At 42.0% G+C, this 15,205-nt stretch overlaps 1 protein-coding gene across 1 annotated transcript in view; it reads right to left on the reverse strand.

Moving 5' to 3' along the window:
• Positions 1-3,935: 3,935 nt before the first annotated feature.
• TSPAN2 (tetraspanin 2) overlaps positions 3,936-15,205 on the reverse strand; it is a 71,808-nt gene continuing 60,538 nt past the window's right edge. The window contains exons 3-8 of the mRNA XM_035122248.3: positions 14,842-14,939; positions 14,237-14,311; positions 13,177-13,275; positions 11,870-11,944; positions 10,045-10,128; positions 3,936-8,412 (exon numbers count right to left, since the gene is read on the reverse strand). Coding sequence (XP_034978139.2) covers positions 8,347-8,412; positions 10,045-10,128; positions 11,870-11,944; positions 13,177-13,275; positions 14,237-14,311; positions 14,842-14,939 — 497 coding nt within the window. The 3' untranslated portion in view covers positions 3,936-8,346. The remainder of the gene's footprint in view (positions 8,413-10,044; positions 10,129-11,869; positions 11,945-13,176; positions 13,276-14,236; positions 14,312-14,841; positions 14,940-15,205) is intronic.

Genomic DNA, 15,205 nt, shown 5'->3' on the forward strand with positions numbered 1-15,205 from the left:
GCAGCAGTGCAAAAAGGCACATTGTTTTCAGTTACTTTATGCCTCTATTCCAGGAAAATCTGCAGAGGTGAGAGAGTGAAAGGTGCAATATGGACTATGTTCAGCACGGGATAAATTAATGCTCCATGACAACAGAAATCCTAAAACAATTTGATTTATGCCAAAATATTTTGTTTTTTATATTGTAGGTTGTACTGGACTATTTGGATCTATTTGTTTTATTGCTGTTAATAAAGAAAACACGAGCCAATTTGAGCATAATATGTATAGAAAGATGGTCTATTAATAAAATTGTGTCAAAAGTGTTCTCCCCCCCCACCCCCTTGAAAACTGGCTATGGTTGTGTGCAAATTTATCCCTACTGCTCAATTACTCTTACTGCCTGCAGTTTGTTACACTGGTGCATAGGTCTTGAATGCCGTTGAGGTCAATGAGAGAAAAAGCATGCACAATAAAATCCATAGTTTGCACCAGATGTGGGGAACGTTTTTCAGACCAAAGGCCACATTCCCTTTTGGGTAACCTTTCAGGGGCCACATGCCAATGGTGGGCAGGGCCCCAGGTAAAAGTGGGTGGAGCAACAAAGGTAAATGCTACCTTTGTACAGTAGTTCAGTTTTAAACACACATACCTGCTCCATCTTCCATCCAGGCAAGCAAGAGGCATTATCAGTGTGTTCAGCGATACGGTCCGGCTATTCCAGGATAGGTAAGGTTAGTGAAAGGTGTGGCTGGGGGGAGAGAGGGTGCTGCTGAGAAGCAGGTTACAAGGGGAAAGAGTTCAGAGGGCCAAATGGAGTGATTCCTCACCCTTTGTTTATGCCTTCTTTTTTTGCAGCTTGCTGGGCTGATGGGAGTTGTTTAGCGAGGTTCCTCACACCTGATTTAAACACTGTAAGAGCTTGGAAATACCCCTTCTTGATATCTGTGCTCTTGAGGCTCATACTAGCTGATCTGATACAGTTTTGGACTACATCTCTCACAGCCAAGCCACTTAATTCACAGGTAAGTAACACATAATAAATAAATAAATAAATAAATAAATAAATAAATAAATACTTTACATTCAGGTGGGATCCTCCACCCACCTCTTCTGTCTAGTGGTTCCAATCCAGCCCATCCTATCCTTTTTCACCAATGGAGGCTGGCATGGCTGTCCAACGAACACGGAGCACTTTAGGCTGCAATCCTATACCCACTTACATGAGAGTAGGTTCCACTGCATTCAATGGGACTAACCTATGAGTAAGATTGCAATATTAAAGAGGTAAAAAACCACCAGCAGCCATTTTGACTTTGACACCTATATAAATATGTGCCACAGCTCTCTCGAACTGTTTTCCTTACATTTTCCTTGCTCTACAAGTGCCCTTTCCATGGTATATTTGTAATATCATATACCACAACATACCAGTCATCTGAAAAAAGGACTTTGTAAGAAACAAGAGGCAGCTAGCTTGGCTTCCTGAAGAACTCGTTCCATGATATGTGGTTTTTTTTTGGGGGGGGGGGAAAACCTTCCCTAATTGATACTAAGAAAATGGGTAGTCAGTGAAGCAAAACTACACAGTCATTTAAGTCTGCAGCACAAAGATAAAAGCAGTAACCCTCCACCACAGGCAGAATGAAATAATGCTGCATTACAAGGAAGAGCCACAGGTTGTCTATGTATTTTGTATTTGCAGGAGAGCAACCAAATATTGAAAAGGCAAAATGAGAGTAAAAGCACAATCCTATGCATGTCTACTTGGATATGTTATTAAGTTCATTGGGGCTATGTATACAGAACTACAGCTTGAATGAGGTGCAATGCACAGGATCAAAACATGCCATGCCCATCATTCACATGGCTCAACATGCTACTAGTATATATCCTAGCACCAGTGTATACCCCTAAACATTTTGCGAATCTAAGTTTGGCCTCATTGAGGGGCAGTATTTCAATATGAGTAGGAAAATGAGAGTACCCCTAAACATTTTTTTAAAAGAAAAAAGCACTGCCTAGCACATTCAATGCATTGTTAGTGCAAATGTTCTTTGGAGCCATAGACTTTCCCCCTCCACATTCCAAACCAGTCTGTTCCACGCACAACATACCATCCGAGAGATATCTGAGAAAGGATGCTAATACATGTAATGTGCATTAAAATGTTGGTCAGCAAAAAGAGACAACCACGACTTTCATTTCAGATTATTATTTTTATTAGATTTCTGCATCAACTTCAGTAGAGAAAGGCTGATAAAAAATGCATTCAGAAAGCAGGCCAAACTAGAACATGTTTCATTAACAGAACAAAGGCTAATAACATTTACAGCCAGAGGGAATGGTTAGATGGTGAACATATTTGCTTTCCCATGATAGGAACTTGATGCACCGATGCTGTCAGATATCAACCACGCTGTGAAGGAGGACTATGTTTATTTATATTTGAAACTAACATTTGAAGAGTTAATAAAGTCTCTTACACAAACTTTAACACATAGGCTTTAAAAGGTGGAAATAAAAACAGTTTTTGCACATCCATTTCGCTAGAAACTGGGCACACGTTTCCAGTGGGGGTATCAGTAAAGGAGGCACGGCTATTTTGCAGCTCTGTGTCTTCAGGCCTTGCTTTGATCCCTGCAAGTTCCCAGGAGTGGCCAGGTCCTACTCTTCAATAGACACTTTGACACACCACTTACCAAAGGTCCGAACTCAGTGTGAATGGTCATTCCCATGGCTAGTCAGAATGCCCATATTTACATTAGGCAGGAGGACAGAGCATCTATTAGATGCATAATGTACCCATGGCTCCACAAGGGACAAAGATTAGAAAAGCACCCCCTCCAAGTAAGGGCTTATTCAATGTATTTTAAAGGGCTCTCAAATTGTTCTTTCACTCCCCCCCCCTTGCATAAAGCAGCATGACATCGCTTGGTGAGTCTGCAGAGTCCTAGTGCTGAGGTAGACCACATGTGCTGTGTTTGGTAGCTTGGGGAGTGTTGCTTGCTCAGCAGCAGTGATATCCTGAAGACGTTTGGGAGAATCTGACCACACTAGCTCCAAGGTGTCCTCTCTCTGCTGTTCCTGCTGGATCCCTACATTTCTCACATTAATCCCTCTTAGGAAAGACACTGCATTCCTTATCAGAGCTTGGAAATAGAAAGAGAATATTATCATGCTTCAGGCAAAGAAGTAGCAGTGCACTGAAACGGGGAAATTCCCCACAGGAACCCAAGGGGGCACCTGTGTGCCACAGCAAGGACCACCAATAGGCACAGCTCTCGTTCACTGTAAGCATTATTATCTACTAAATGTGAGGGAGAAGCTGTCTCATGATTCTTTGTGCTACTCTCATCAAGGCCTGGCATGGTCATCTGAATGTGCCAAGCTGCCAACTTGGTTGAAACAATGTCTGTAGCCTGGGCAATGGTTTGGAACATGTATTTCCCAAAAACAGACTGACAGCATGCTCCCCGATTGCATACCATTGGTAAACACCTTAGAAAAGTACAAAGGTTAAGAAAGCGATAGAACTAAATAGTAATTCACCAGTATTTGCCGATGTAACCTTCAGGATGCAATTGTAAATAATTTCTGACAATGGTGAGGTGGGAAGGAAGGCTACAGCTGTGAACTTTTTAAAGGCACTGAAAGAGTTAATATATTCTGCTTTCTGGGACACAAAAATAATCCAGAAAAAATAGGCACCAGGTGCCACTACATTTATTCTGATCTAAAATTCCAAACTAATCATTTTATTATTTCTGGAAAGCAGCTGAGGACAGGTATAACAATTTCATGCATAGAAAGACATGCAGGGAAGTGAAAATTCACCAGAAAGCAATAGAGTTCAAGTCTGACTTTGATTAAAAAAAGAAAAAGGACAGGTCTATTTGCAGAACTGGTTCTCAGCCCTGTTTCCAAGAAGGCACTTAGAGGTTAAAAAAAAGAAAAAAGCAACCAAGCAACAACAGATGGCATTGGAGAAGCAAGACTGATTTCTCCAAGCTTGGCAACTCTGAAGTTGGTGATGAAAGAGACAAAAGCTAGAATGTCATTGCTGCTCTGAGGCCGAACAAGCAGTGCCCATTAATTCAAAATAATGGCATGTGTGTGCTTGTGTATGTCCGTGCTGCTCTGCTTTCTCAGCACTACCCAATCTGTGTGTGTGGATACCACATCCCCACCCTTGGCTTGCAACCCACGGCTCAGTTATCAGCACTATTCAGCAGACAAGGGTGAGGTCTGCACAGGACAGAGCCAATTCACAGAAATGACAAAAGTGGAGAAGTTGCCAGCTTGTAGTATTTTCTGAACTGGTGCCACCCCATGATTTTCATAGTTCCCATTTAGCAGAGGGAGTAGGTATAGTTCCGCCTGCCAGTAAGGAATGCGACTGCCAGAATGAGGCAGAGTAGAACTCTTCCTTCAAGCTGCATTTAGGTTAATGGCTCACTTGTCTCATAAGCATAAGGCAGGTATGCAAATGAAAATAGAGCTCAGCTAAATAGTGCTTCCTGGGTTGATCCTGAAGCATAAAGCTGGGAGGGCAAGGCATTTCCCAAAGTGGATGGTAGCTGACAAGGATCAGCACAACTGTGAAAACACTGTAGAAAGTTGTATTACAGGGTCTAGGACAACACTCCTAGTCCCTGAAATGGGATCCAAATGCACAAGTTGTCCCTGAGTTGTAAGGGACAAAAGAAAGGTCAGGATTGGAAAATGGAGGAGGCAGGGACAAAAGCAGAGCTCACAGGTGGAAGGAAGGATAGGGTAGTCTATGGACAGCCCAGAAGTTCTTGTTCTCGAGTGACTGTTCCGCATTTGGCTTCATTTGAGAATTTGTGGGCATTTTAATGGAGAAGATGACATGACTCCTAAGGGAAATACTAATTATTCAAATAGAAGAGCAAAGTAGAAATGCTTATAAATAAATAAAAGGACACATATACCACTCGCAGTTACAGTGGGCTTTACTCTCCCTGCCAAAATCTTATGTTTCACATGGAAAATTGGCAGAAATTCCTGAAGTCTTCATTTTAAAATCTTGGAAGTGTCTTTCATAAATTGGGAGCTGGGCTTGGGCGCTAGGAGCATGTGCGGCTTGCAGCAAATGACCTCTTGTGTGAGTAGGGCGAATTGTGCACATGATGCATCCATTCCTGAGACTGTGCCTAGCCCCCAACATGTGAAAGGCATTACTGTGTGTCCAGATGTATGAACTGGGCCAAGCAGTAGAGACTGATAAAGTGGTTTAACTGAAATCTAGGGGAAATGGGGTGCATATGAACATATGTTTGGGGAAATGGGAAGAAAAGGCTACACACAACTTGGTGTGTCCCCCCCTCTCTCTATGACACATATGCACATATACACACTTGGGTGTACACTACACTTTCCCTAAGTTCTCAAACCTTTGAAGAAGTTTTGATGGAACAAAGGCTCATGGGGTACGTAGCATTTTAGAAAACACGTGCTCTTGCACTAACCTGTTCTTTTTGAAGGCCTACGCTCACATGAAACAAAACAAAAGAACTGAATAATAAAAAGGACAAAATAACAGAGTTCTGACTCCTAAAATGGCAGCTTGCCAGAAATGGGCTCCATATATATATAAATATTCCAAGGATGCAGCTCAAGGCCCCGGGGATTGTGATGAATCAATACTGCACCATAAAATATTTCCCACCGACTGGCTGGTTTAATTCCATCAGATTATTTTACTCCATGAAACATTTTTAGTAGAAATAAATAGAAACAATGTAAAACACACAGGCAAACCGTAAACTAACTCCTGAGGTATTTCAATCATACAGTTCTTTTTCACCCACAATGCATCTTGGACAATAAAAACATGACTTGGTCACATGTAGGAGGAGGACCTAACTGAAATGCCCTGCTGGAAGCCAGCCTCAGATTCTCAGAAAGAATTGATGGAAATAAAGGGTGTTGTAATGCTACTTCTCTCATTCCAAAATCGTGACCCCCCCACTCGGTTAGCCAGAACCCCAGGGACATGATTTCCAGAAAGGTCAGTGCATGTTAGCCAGAGAAGCTAGCTTTTTCACTGGTATCAGCTTTATAAGGTGGATCCTATGCACACATAGTCCCAGGAGACTGAGCAGCCTCTGTTCAAGCAATAAGTCCGGGACAACTACCTTCATTCCTAAAACAGGGATAAGGCAAAGATAGACCATTTGACATTTACTTTAAAAACTAATCTCTAAAGGCTAGTTTGGCAGCTACATCTTACTGTGCTACGGATGACATGGAAGGGTGCTCACAGCACCTTAACTACCCAGAGTTTCTCATTTTTGTCTCTAGTCCTTTCCAAACAATCAATTTTTTTAGTAAAATACATGTTCAGGCTTGGATTCACTGGAGTGCTAAGTAAGTATCCTGTCAACACAAGGATTCTCACATGAGCAATGGGACTCCCCCCCTTCCTCCTACATCCTACCCATAAGCCTGTTCTGGAGCAGATTTGGGGAAGACATGGGACACACATGGGGCAGGAAGGGGCAAGTCCCATTGTGCAAGCAAGAATCCTTTTGCCACAGTTATTACTGGTTTGTTGCACAGAGTTCAAACAACTTCCCCGTAGCTTCTCAGCATAACTGCTTCATGGAACCAACTGATTGTTGTCTGAGATCTCATTAATGCCAAGTGACCCAATGCCCACCTGCTCCTCTCTATGTCTGCAAAATATTGGGAACATTTATTTTAAATGTACCTTATTTTTCCATGTATAAGACTATAGGTTTTTTTAAAACCAAAAAATTAGGTTTAAAATTGAGGCTCGTCTTATACACGGGTAGTACTGAAGGGTGTTTTCTTCATTTGGAGTCCTCCAAAATAGGGAACGTTTTATACATGGGGGCGTCTTATACACGAAAAAAATACAGTAATTTAAAAAATTGTTCCGTGTCCTCAGCAACTGTGCAACTACAATACTGCAGTGCTCTTTCAGTGCTTGTTTAGTGCTGTTTTTAAACTGTTTCTGCGCTAAGCCAGTGCAGAAATGCTCATGCAGCAAACAAAAAGTTGTGAACAGCAGCACGATTATACCCTTCAGCAAATCTATAATTCTTATTCATGAATGCTGCAGTCATATGGAACAGAGAGACACATAACGTCTGAATAAATGTGTTTAGGACTGTGTGGCAGAATATGGAAATATTAGTGCACAGTTGTGAAAGGCACAGTTTTCATAGCCAAAAGTAGGAAGGTGTGATATAAATGTTAAAGAAACTTGTGTGAGTATGATGCTAGGTACCCAATGTAGTTGGGGGCACAGCTTTTTGATTGTTCAGAAAGGACCTTTCCTTTTGCGGATATTAAAAATAATTAAATCAAAAGGCACAAAGTGGTGTTTATTAGAGAAAACAGCAACAGTCAGGAAGCCCAGTGTATATAGAACAAAGTTAAGCTTCCCATCAAGGGCAACCTGAGTTTTGGAAAAGGAAAAAAGAGAGAGGTCCTTTTCAAAAACATCATAAAAAGTTCCCTCGTTCCCAGTTAATTCCATTTTACACTTATTAATTGATTTGACTGGATGCTGCCACCTTTTTAAGAAAAACCTCCACTTTCTTTTGTGCAGGTCAGAGTGTTCCCCATGGAGCCTTCAGGGATTAAAGACAATTCTGCATGTGACAAAGAAAGCTACCGAAACTCTCCAAGGTGAGATGTCCAGGAACAGAGCCAATCGTGTATCATTTACTTCCAATCCAATTGGTTAAATGTAGTCACTTATGGACACTGTTGGATAAAAACGAGATGGCTTATCAGCAATGAGGAGGCCACTTGGAAAGGGCTTTAGCCTGGGTCTGCACCCAAGTGTATATATATACTGCAGGAATGTGCATGCAAATACAGACACCCACGAAACATACATACAATCATATGGAGTACCATATATACAGATATCTGCGCAGCTGCACCACATGCATCTGTGTGCCTACAAACAAACACACATGTACTTGAACATGGAGATATAGGCACTGATCACCTGCACACATGTGCAAAGTCATGTTTCAAATAAATTTTAGTTTCTAATGCTGCCACTGCATTGAAGAAGACATTGTTACGCCCATCCTATTTGTTTGCTTCAGATTTCCTTGTCTTAATTTAAATGCAAACAATGAAAAACTCTCACGCTCACCAAACATCTATCTCTCTCATTCTCTCTCTCTCTCTCTCTCTCTCTCTCTCTCTCTCTCTCTCTCTCTCTGTCAGTTGGTTAACACCACTAATTAAAATGGTTACAGTTGTTAAGCTCAGCGGACAAATGCACTTGCAGATTCATCCAGAAGTCCTCCGGTCTCTGGTCCCTAAGGGTGAAGATAATGCTACGAAGCAAGAGTTCTAGAGCATGTCTCTTGTGTTCCGGATTGCGCAGCAGAGGACCATGCTGAAGACCATGCCAAAGATCTGGAACACAAGGAACGTATTTTAAAGGATGCCCAGGAAATGCGGGGAGATTTTTGTCACTATGTCTGGCAGCTCAGAAAACTTTACTGATTGCTCTCAGGCAGACGTGGAGAGTCAAGTCATCAGAGAGGAGCATAATCCTTAAAGGGAAGCAGGGCATGGCTGATATCGCTTGGACTCGCCTTGGAGCAATCCTCACATATCCAAATTTATATTCATCTGATGTGTGTTTCTGTCCATTTGATGACTTAGAGCCAAACTAAAACGCAATGCTAGTTGTATGAAAGCATTTAAGATGCACTTTTAAAGAATGCAAATAGCTGCTGGGCGGTGGGGGTTAAACCATGCTAGGTAGGTGGGGTCTTAATATTGTCATTTATACCGCACTGATGAAACTATCCCATTCCTTGAGCTGCTATTAGTCCTGTGAGGGAAACCTCGGTTGGCTTCCTCTGAGGCATGCCAGCAGCTTTGGGGGAAGAGGAATTTTCATATAAATTGTGGTGTAGGGGAAGGGGTTAAACCACACTTTCCCATCTGCCATGTCTCAGTCCTACTCAGGCTCTCTCAGCACTGCCTTTTTACATTTGAAAAAAAAATCATGCACATTGCTTCCTTTTATGCAATTAAGGCCACATTTATTCTGGCCCTGAGGCTCTGCTACAACTGTCAGTTTTGTGTATAATTATTATCACTTATTTCATTTATGAATTGCTTTCTATGAGGGATCCTGAAGCAATTTTCAAATATGCACACACAGAGGGAGAAAGAGTTCAAAACAACAGTACAGACATAAAATCAATTCAAATTGATATAATGCTAGTGTTGGTCTGAGTCGAAGCAAAATAAAAAAATTCCTTCAGTAGCACCTTAAAGACCAACTAAGTTTTTATTTTGGTATGAGCTTTCGTGTGCACACGAAAGCTCATACCAAAATAAAAACTTAGTTGGTCTTTAAGGTGCTACTGAAGGATTATTATTTTTTTAATTTTGATATAATGCTGACACCTAGAGGCTACATGGTACAACTGGCTAAGTAGCCAGCTTCAGAGCGGGGAAAACAATGTTCTCAGCAGAACGCATTGAGTCAGGCCAAACTAGACATGAACAGGGCATCCATCTTGTTGTTCATATGTTTGCCCCACTCATGTACAAAATGGGGTGTGTACAAGTGGCTTGGGGATCTAATTTTAATAGGAGTTGCTTCCAATATCAGAGCTGACCTGGGGAGAAAGGTGCCTGAAGCAGAAGAGTATGAAGGGGTTGGTGCAGACATGTGAATAATCAGGGCTGCCTCTGTCATGTTTTCCATGGACTGCCATTTGCTCCGATTTAACTCTAAAGAGCGTGTTTTCTGGAAGAAAGAAGCAGCGCAAAGGCAAAAGTGCTTGGACCCATGCCAAGAAAGAGCAGGTCAAATGGAAGACCACTTGGACCCATACTTTCAAGGCACAGGACAAGCAGAAGTGAGGACGAGCCCCTAAGTTCCACACATGGGACATCTACATTCATACTCTGTGCTCCTCAGCAACCTGATTTCCACTGGCTTGGAAGGACCTGGGGGATTTGCAAACACATGGCTAGCAACAACAGAAGCAGCAGTACCAGTATATTCATCAGATAATTACTCACTGTGATCCCAGCAATTCCAATCCCAACAATGCCAACTAAACGAAGATTTGTGTCAATGAGAGTCTCGATTTCAGTCAGACAACTCTGTTAGAGACATGAAGATGTTGAAAACACTTTAAACATCAAAGCAGTCTTGAAGAGCCCTTCCGGTTTCTACTAAGGACCAGTTGACACAGTTAACACATTCTTGGCAGCAACCACGGGGAAAATCCACCTTAGTAAACCCCTTTCCTCTTCACAACTTCTGCCCCTGACTGTCCTGTTTGGTGTAGCAATTGCCTTCCCACGTTTGCTTCCTCTGAGAAGACTGGCTTTGAGGAGCTTTCTGACAGCAGCAGCAGTTCTCACCATACCTTACCAGCTTGTCTCTCTGCTCCATCTTGCCTTCCTTGCCTTTACTGTGGTTGGGATTCTGCTTTTTGAGGCAACCCAGCATGCCACTACAGAAGCACTGGCTTGAACCACCATAATCTCCTAAATGTTTGATATTTGTGTTTATTATAAGCCCAACTGGACCTCACATCACCACTCTAGCATGCCTGAGTCCTGGGCTCTGATGACATTTATTAAAACTATACTCTTCATTTAAGATCATACACATATCCAATCAAGTCCTACTCAGAGTAGACCCACTGAAATTAATAAGCCTAAGTTAGCAATGTTCATCAACTTCAGTAGGTTAACTCTGGGTAGGAATAGCATTGAATAGCACCCACAAAGTTTTTATGTGATTTTGATGATGCTCTTCTTATAATTTGCTTGGTGAAACCTGTAAACAAGGATCAATTTGCTGCTGCTTCCTTCTGACAGGTACAAGCATGCAAGAAGCAATCTTGGGCATACCAGGTACTTTTGTTCTCTCCTTTCCTTATTGCAGCTACTCCTAGTTGTTTCCTGCTTGGTTTTCTAACAAAGTTGTGTGGCATTTGTGCGCCAGGAATTGAAGCAGAGAGATGAACAGTGCAGAGGAAGGGAGTCGGTGTGCCAGAAATTGCACATGACATTTGCAATAAGGTATGCTGCTTAATTTCACCTAATACAGAATTAAGACCTCCAAGAGGATTCATGGCTTAACTAGGTGGAACCTGCTATGAAAGTTTGGGCACCTTTATTTAATTCAGCCAGGTTCCATCAGATTCTGCTAGGCCTCTTGATTGTCAAGAGACGTTTAAGGACTTCACTGCATGGGTTTACCCTTCCTTGCAATGCCGTGGTCCTAGTGAAAGTCACCTCTCCCACAAAGCTGCCTTTTGCCCTGGAAAGAAGTGCAGGTAAAAACAGATAAATGTATTTCAGGCATCCCCAGACTTTGGCCCTCCAGATGTTTTGGACTACAATTCCCATCTTTCCCGACCACTGGTCCTGTTAGCTAGGGATCATGGTAGTTGTAGGCCAAAACATCTGGAGGGCCGCAGTTTGGGGATGCCTGATGTATTTCATGTGTTGCCTAATTTGGCCTTGTTTCTCGGTGTGACATGAAGCAGGAATACATATGAATCAGCAAGCAGATATCAAGGATAAGGGAAGCAAGCAGGCTGCCAATGAATTTGCTCTCCCTTCGTTAAGTATTGGATTGTGCTTTGCAGTGGTATTGTTCAGATCCATAAAGATGCCCAGAGTTAGCAGGATTGACAGCTGCTGGAAAGTCAGTCCTACTGGCATACTCCCCAGTAGCATCTCAAATGACTAACGGAAAGAAAAAAGACCAGTGCCAAATGGCCCTTGTCCAGAGCATTTCATCTGGCTTCCCACCAGCTTCTCTGACTTACATGTCTTATCACATCCCAGGGCTATTTTTTGCAACATGTCCATCAGAGACACTTACTCTGGGCTGTTCAATGTCTTTTGGACAGGTGGGCTTCACTGCAGCATCATTTCCTCCTCTCCCACAGCACTGAAGCTGGAAAGACAGAGATAACATGTTAAAAAAACAAACAACTAAACACCAGACAGATTTTTTAAATAAAGAAATCCCTCTCATAAATAATAAATTTCTTTATTATATTTATGAGTCACTCCACAACAGTGTTCTCTCATCAACTTGGAAATTCACATTAAACTCTTGTGCCAGGCTGAAGGTTCATATGCTTCAAAATATACTTGCACCAATAATATTGCCCAGAGTCTGCCCTTCTACTACTGTTTTTTCTGTTTGTTGTGCATCTCTTTGATGGAGTACTGCCTCCTGAACTCTTGGTTTAGTCAGTGCAACCAGCAGTGGGGAAACCTTCAGCTGAGCATAGCTGTAGGCTGGACATGACGATAGTTTAAAGAGATTTGAAACTGGCCTGATGTGTCCATATCTCCCTGTGATGTTTCCTCACTGGTTTCTGTAGCACTGAAAATGCAGACAATATTAGTTCCTAACAACATCCTTAGTTGGTACAGCAGTAACAGAGGTTAGGCCAAAGGTAGTGCCTCCAACAGGCTCCTTAACTAGGAAATTAATTGGACTTCTAAGCAGACATGTTTAGCATATTCTTGTTACATTTTTTTTTACAGTCTTGCCCGGGGGTGGGGTGGGGGGAGAAGTGCTGAAAATCTGCTGAACCTGACAATTTGAATGGATTTCATTAAGCTCAATTTTCAGCAAAGTCAATTAACCTAAGTGAATTCAAGCACAACCATGCAAACTAAAGGACTTATTGAAGTCAGGGTTCACATACTATTCCAATCTGTATGCAAATAGAAATATCTGCTTGATTAGGCAATTTTTATCTAGCTTTCATCATTGGCTTATGGCAAATCCTTACCTAACTCACAGGGTTATTGTGAGGATATGTGTGTGTGTGTGTGTATGTATGTATATATATATATATATATATATATATATATATATATATATATATATATGAAATTATGCAGGATAACCGGGTAATAAATAAATGTAAATAAATAGACCGAAGGTCTTTATTGTTAAAGGTGTTTAAGCCAGATGTCATAGGGAATCTTGCCCACTTCCTGTGGAATGGGAAATTCGGGTACTTTAAGTAAGGAGCACCACCAGGTCAGAGCAGTGAAGATGAAGCAAGCCTTAACCTCCATTCCCGTATGCCTGACTTACAGCCTTCTTTTGAAACTTCATAAAGGCACCCTTGATAAGCAAAAGATCTGAATTCAGAAGTTACTCACTGCTTCATGGTACTGGATAAGGGTTTTGTTGCTTGTCCCCACATTATTCACAAAGTCTTTGTAAGCTTCCTCATAGATGTTCTGGACCTCTTCAACAGCCTGCAGTAAACCAGACAGACAACCTCAATGAGATCATGATGGTGACAATTGGAGGGACTATTGTGCAGTTTCTTGGCTTCCCTCCAGGCTCTTGGTTCCTCTACTACCTGGCAGGAAGGAGAGATGAGTGAAAAAAGACAAGCAGAAGAGAAGAAATCTGACTTTACTGCATAGCTTTATAGAAATGAAAACCCAGAGGCACAGCTGGGGGCTGGACTTCGCTAAGAAGGTACCAAAGGAAAAGGCTAGGCAGGAATTTGACCACCTCTTGGGTTGGCAGGTTTCATAGAATCATAGAACTGTAAAGTTGGAAGGGACCACAAGGGTAATCTTGTCCAACCCCCTGCAATGCAGGAATTTTTTTGTCCAATGTGAGGCTCAAACCCACAACTCTGAGATTAAGAGTCTCATGCTCTACCAACTGAGCTACCCCATATGGAACATCACCACGTTCACGACCAAACATGTTCAGTGAAGCCAATGGGTGAAGGGCAAGAAAAATCTGTCAGGGCAATGCAGTTTTGTACTTGGGGTAATAAACTACTTAGTATGCATTATGCAAGAAAGAATTGTTTCCAGCAGCAGCAAACTTGAATTTGCCACTGGCTCCCTGAAAAGTCTGCATGTGTTTGTTTAATTCACACTTTAACATTTTTTAGGTGTACACCTTCAAATGCGCTGGAATCAATGGAACCATAGCTACCAAGTTTTCCCTTTTCTCACGAGGAAGCTTATTCAGCATAAGGGAATTTCCCTTAAAAAAAGGGATAACTTGGCAGCTATGAATGGGACCTCTACACCCATGGCAGCTCCTTATATCATGACATGTTAATCTGGTTCTAACCTCCTCTGTTTAACATCAAAGACACATTGACCTTTTGTTTGTTTTATCCATTTATAAACTACTCATTTGGCATGAGACTCTGGGGGTGGGGTGGTGCAGAGCAAACATTTAACTCACCGCTTTCTTGCCAAGAAAAGCAAAAACTCCTGCAGTGACTTCAGCAGCAAAAATCACCAGCAAACAGGTAAAGAACTGCAAAAGGATGGAGACAGGATTACAGGCTTAGGTAAATATATTACAGTAAATATATTACGCAGGCTGTGACATCTGCTTTACAAGCAGAAGGCCCCAGGTTCAATTCCCATCATCTCCAGGGAGGGCTGGGAAGGACTCCTGCTTAAGAGCCATTGCTAGTGTAGAAAATACTGTGCATTATGGACCAATGGTCTGACTCAGTATAAGAAAGCATCCATGTATGTCCAAAACAGGGAAATCCTGGTTTATTATGGAGGATCTTAAATCATAGTTTGATATTGGATTAAGATTCTAGTTAGCAAACTGACATTAACATAGATCCTCCCTTTTCAGATGTAACAGGGAACTCAGGTTTTAAGAATTCTAGGATGGAAGTGTCAAAGCTGGAGTGTGAAGGGAAGGGGAGAAGAGAGGACCTCACACTTGCTAGGTGTTTTGGTTCTGCCACAAGGTGAAAGGGGTACCAAAATATTATGTCTGAAAAGCCCTAATTTCACACCCAAGTTGTGCATAAGTTCATTACTTACTGCTCCAAGCAAGCACTGAGATTCTCGTGCAGCTCCACAGCACCCAAAAAACCCCACGGTCATCATCAGCACGCCTGCTCCTATTAGCACATAGAGTCCTATGGGGAAGACAGAATCATCAGAGAAAGAATCTCCCCCATGTCATTTCCTATCTGTGCGTTAGGATGGTTCTCACCTGCCTCCCCTCCCTCCCCAAATGAGACTGTACTGTGCGATTCCTTTTTTTGGCACCAAGTAGGCCAATGATGTCCTGGGTTACTAGAGCTGCACCAAGCACCTTCATTTTTTGGTTTCTGTTGTTTGTTTGCTGAAGACACATTTCTTTATCCTAGCCTTTGATAATTATAAGACCTCTAATAGTTTG

Source organism: Zootoca vivipara, chromosome 7 (genome assembly GCF_965207765.1).
Source record: "Zootoca vivipara chromosome 7, rZooViv2.hap1.1, whole genome shotgun sequence".
Lineage (NCBI taxonomy): Eukaryota > Metazoa > Chordata > Lepidosauria > Squamata > Lacertidae > Zootoca > Zootoca vivipara.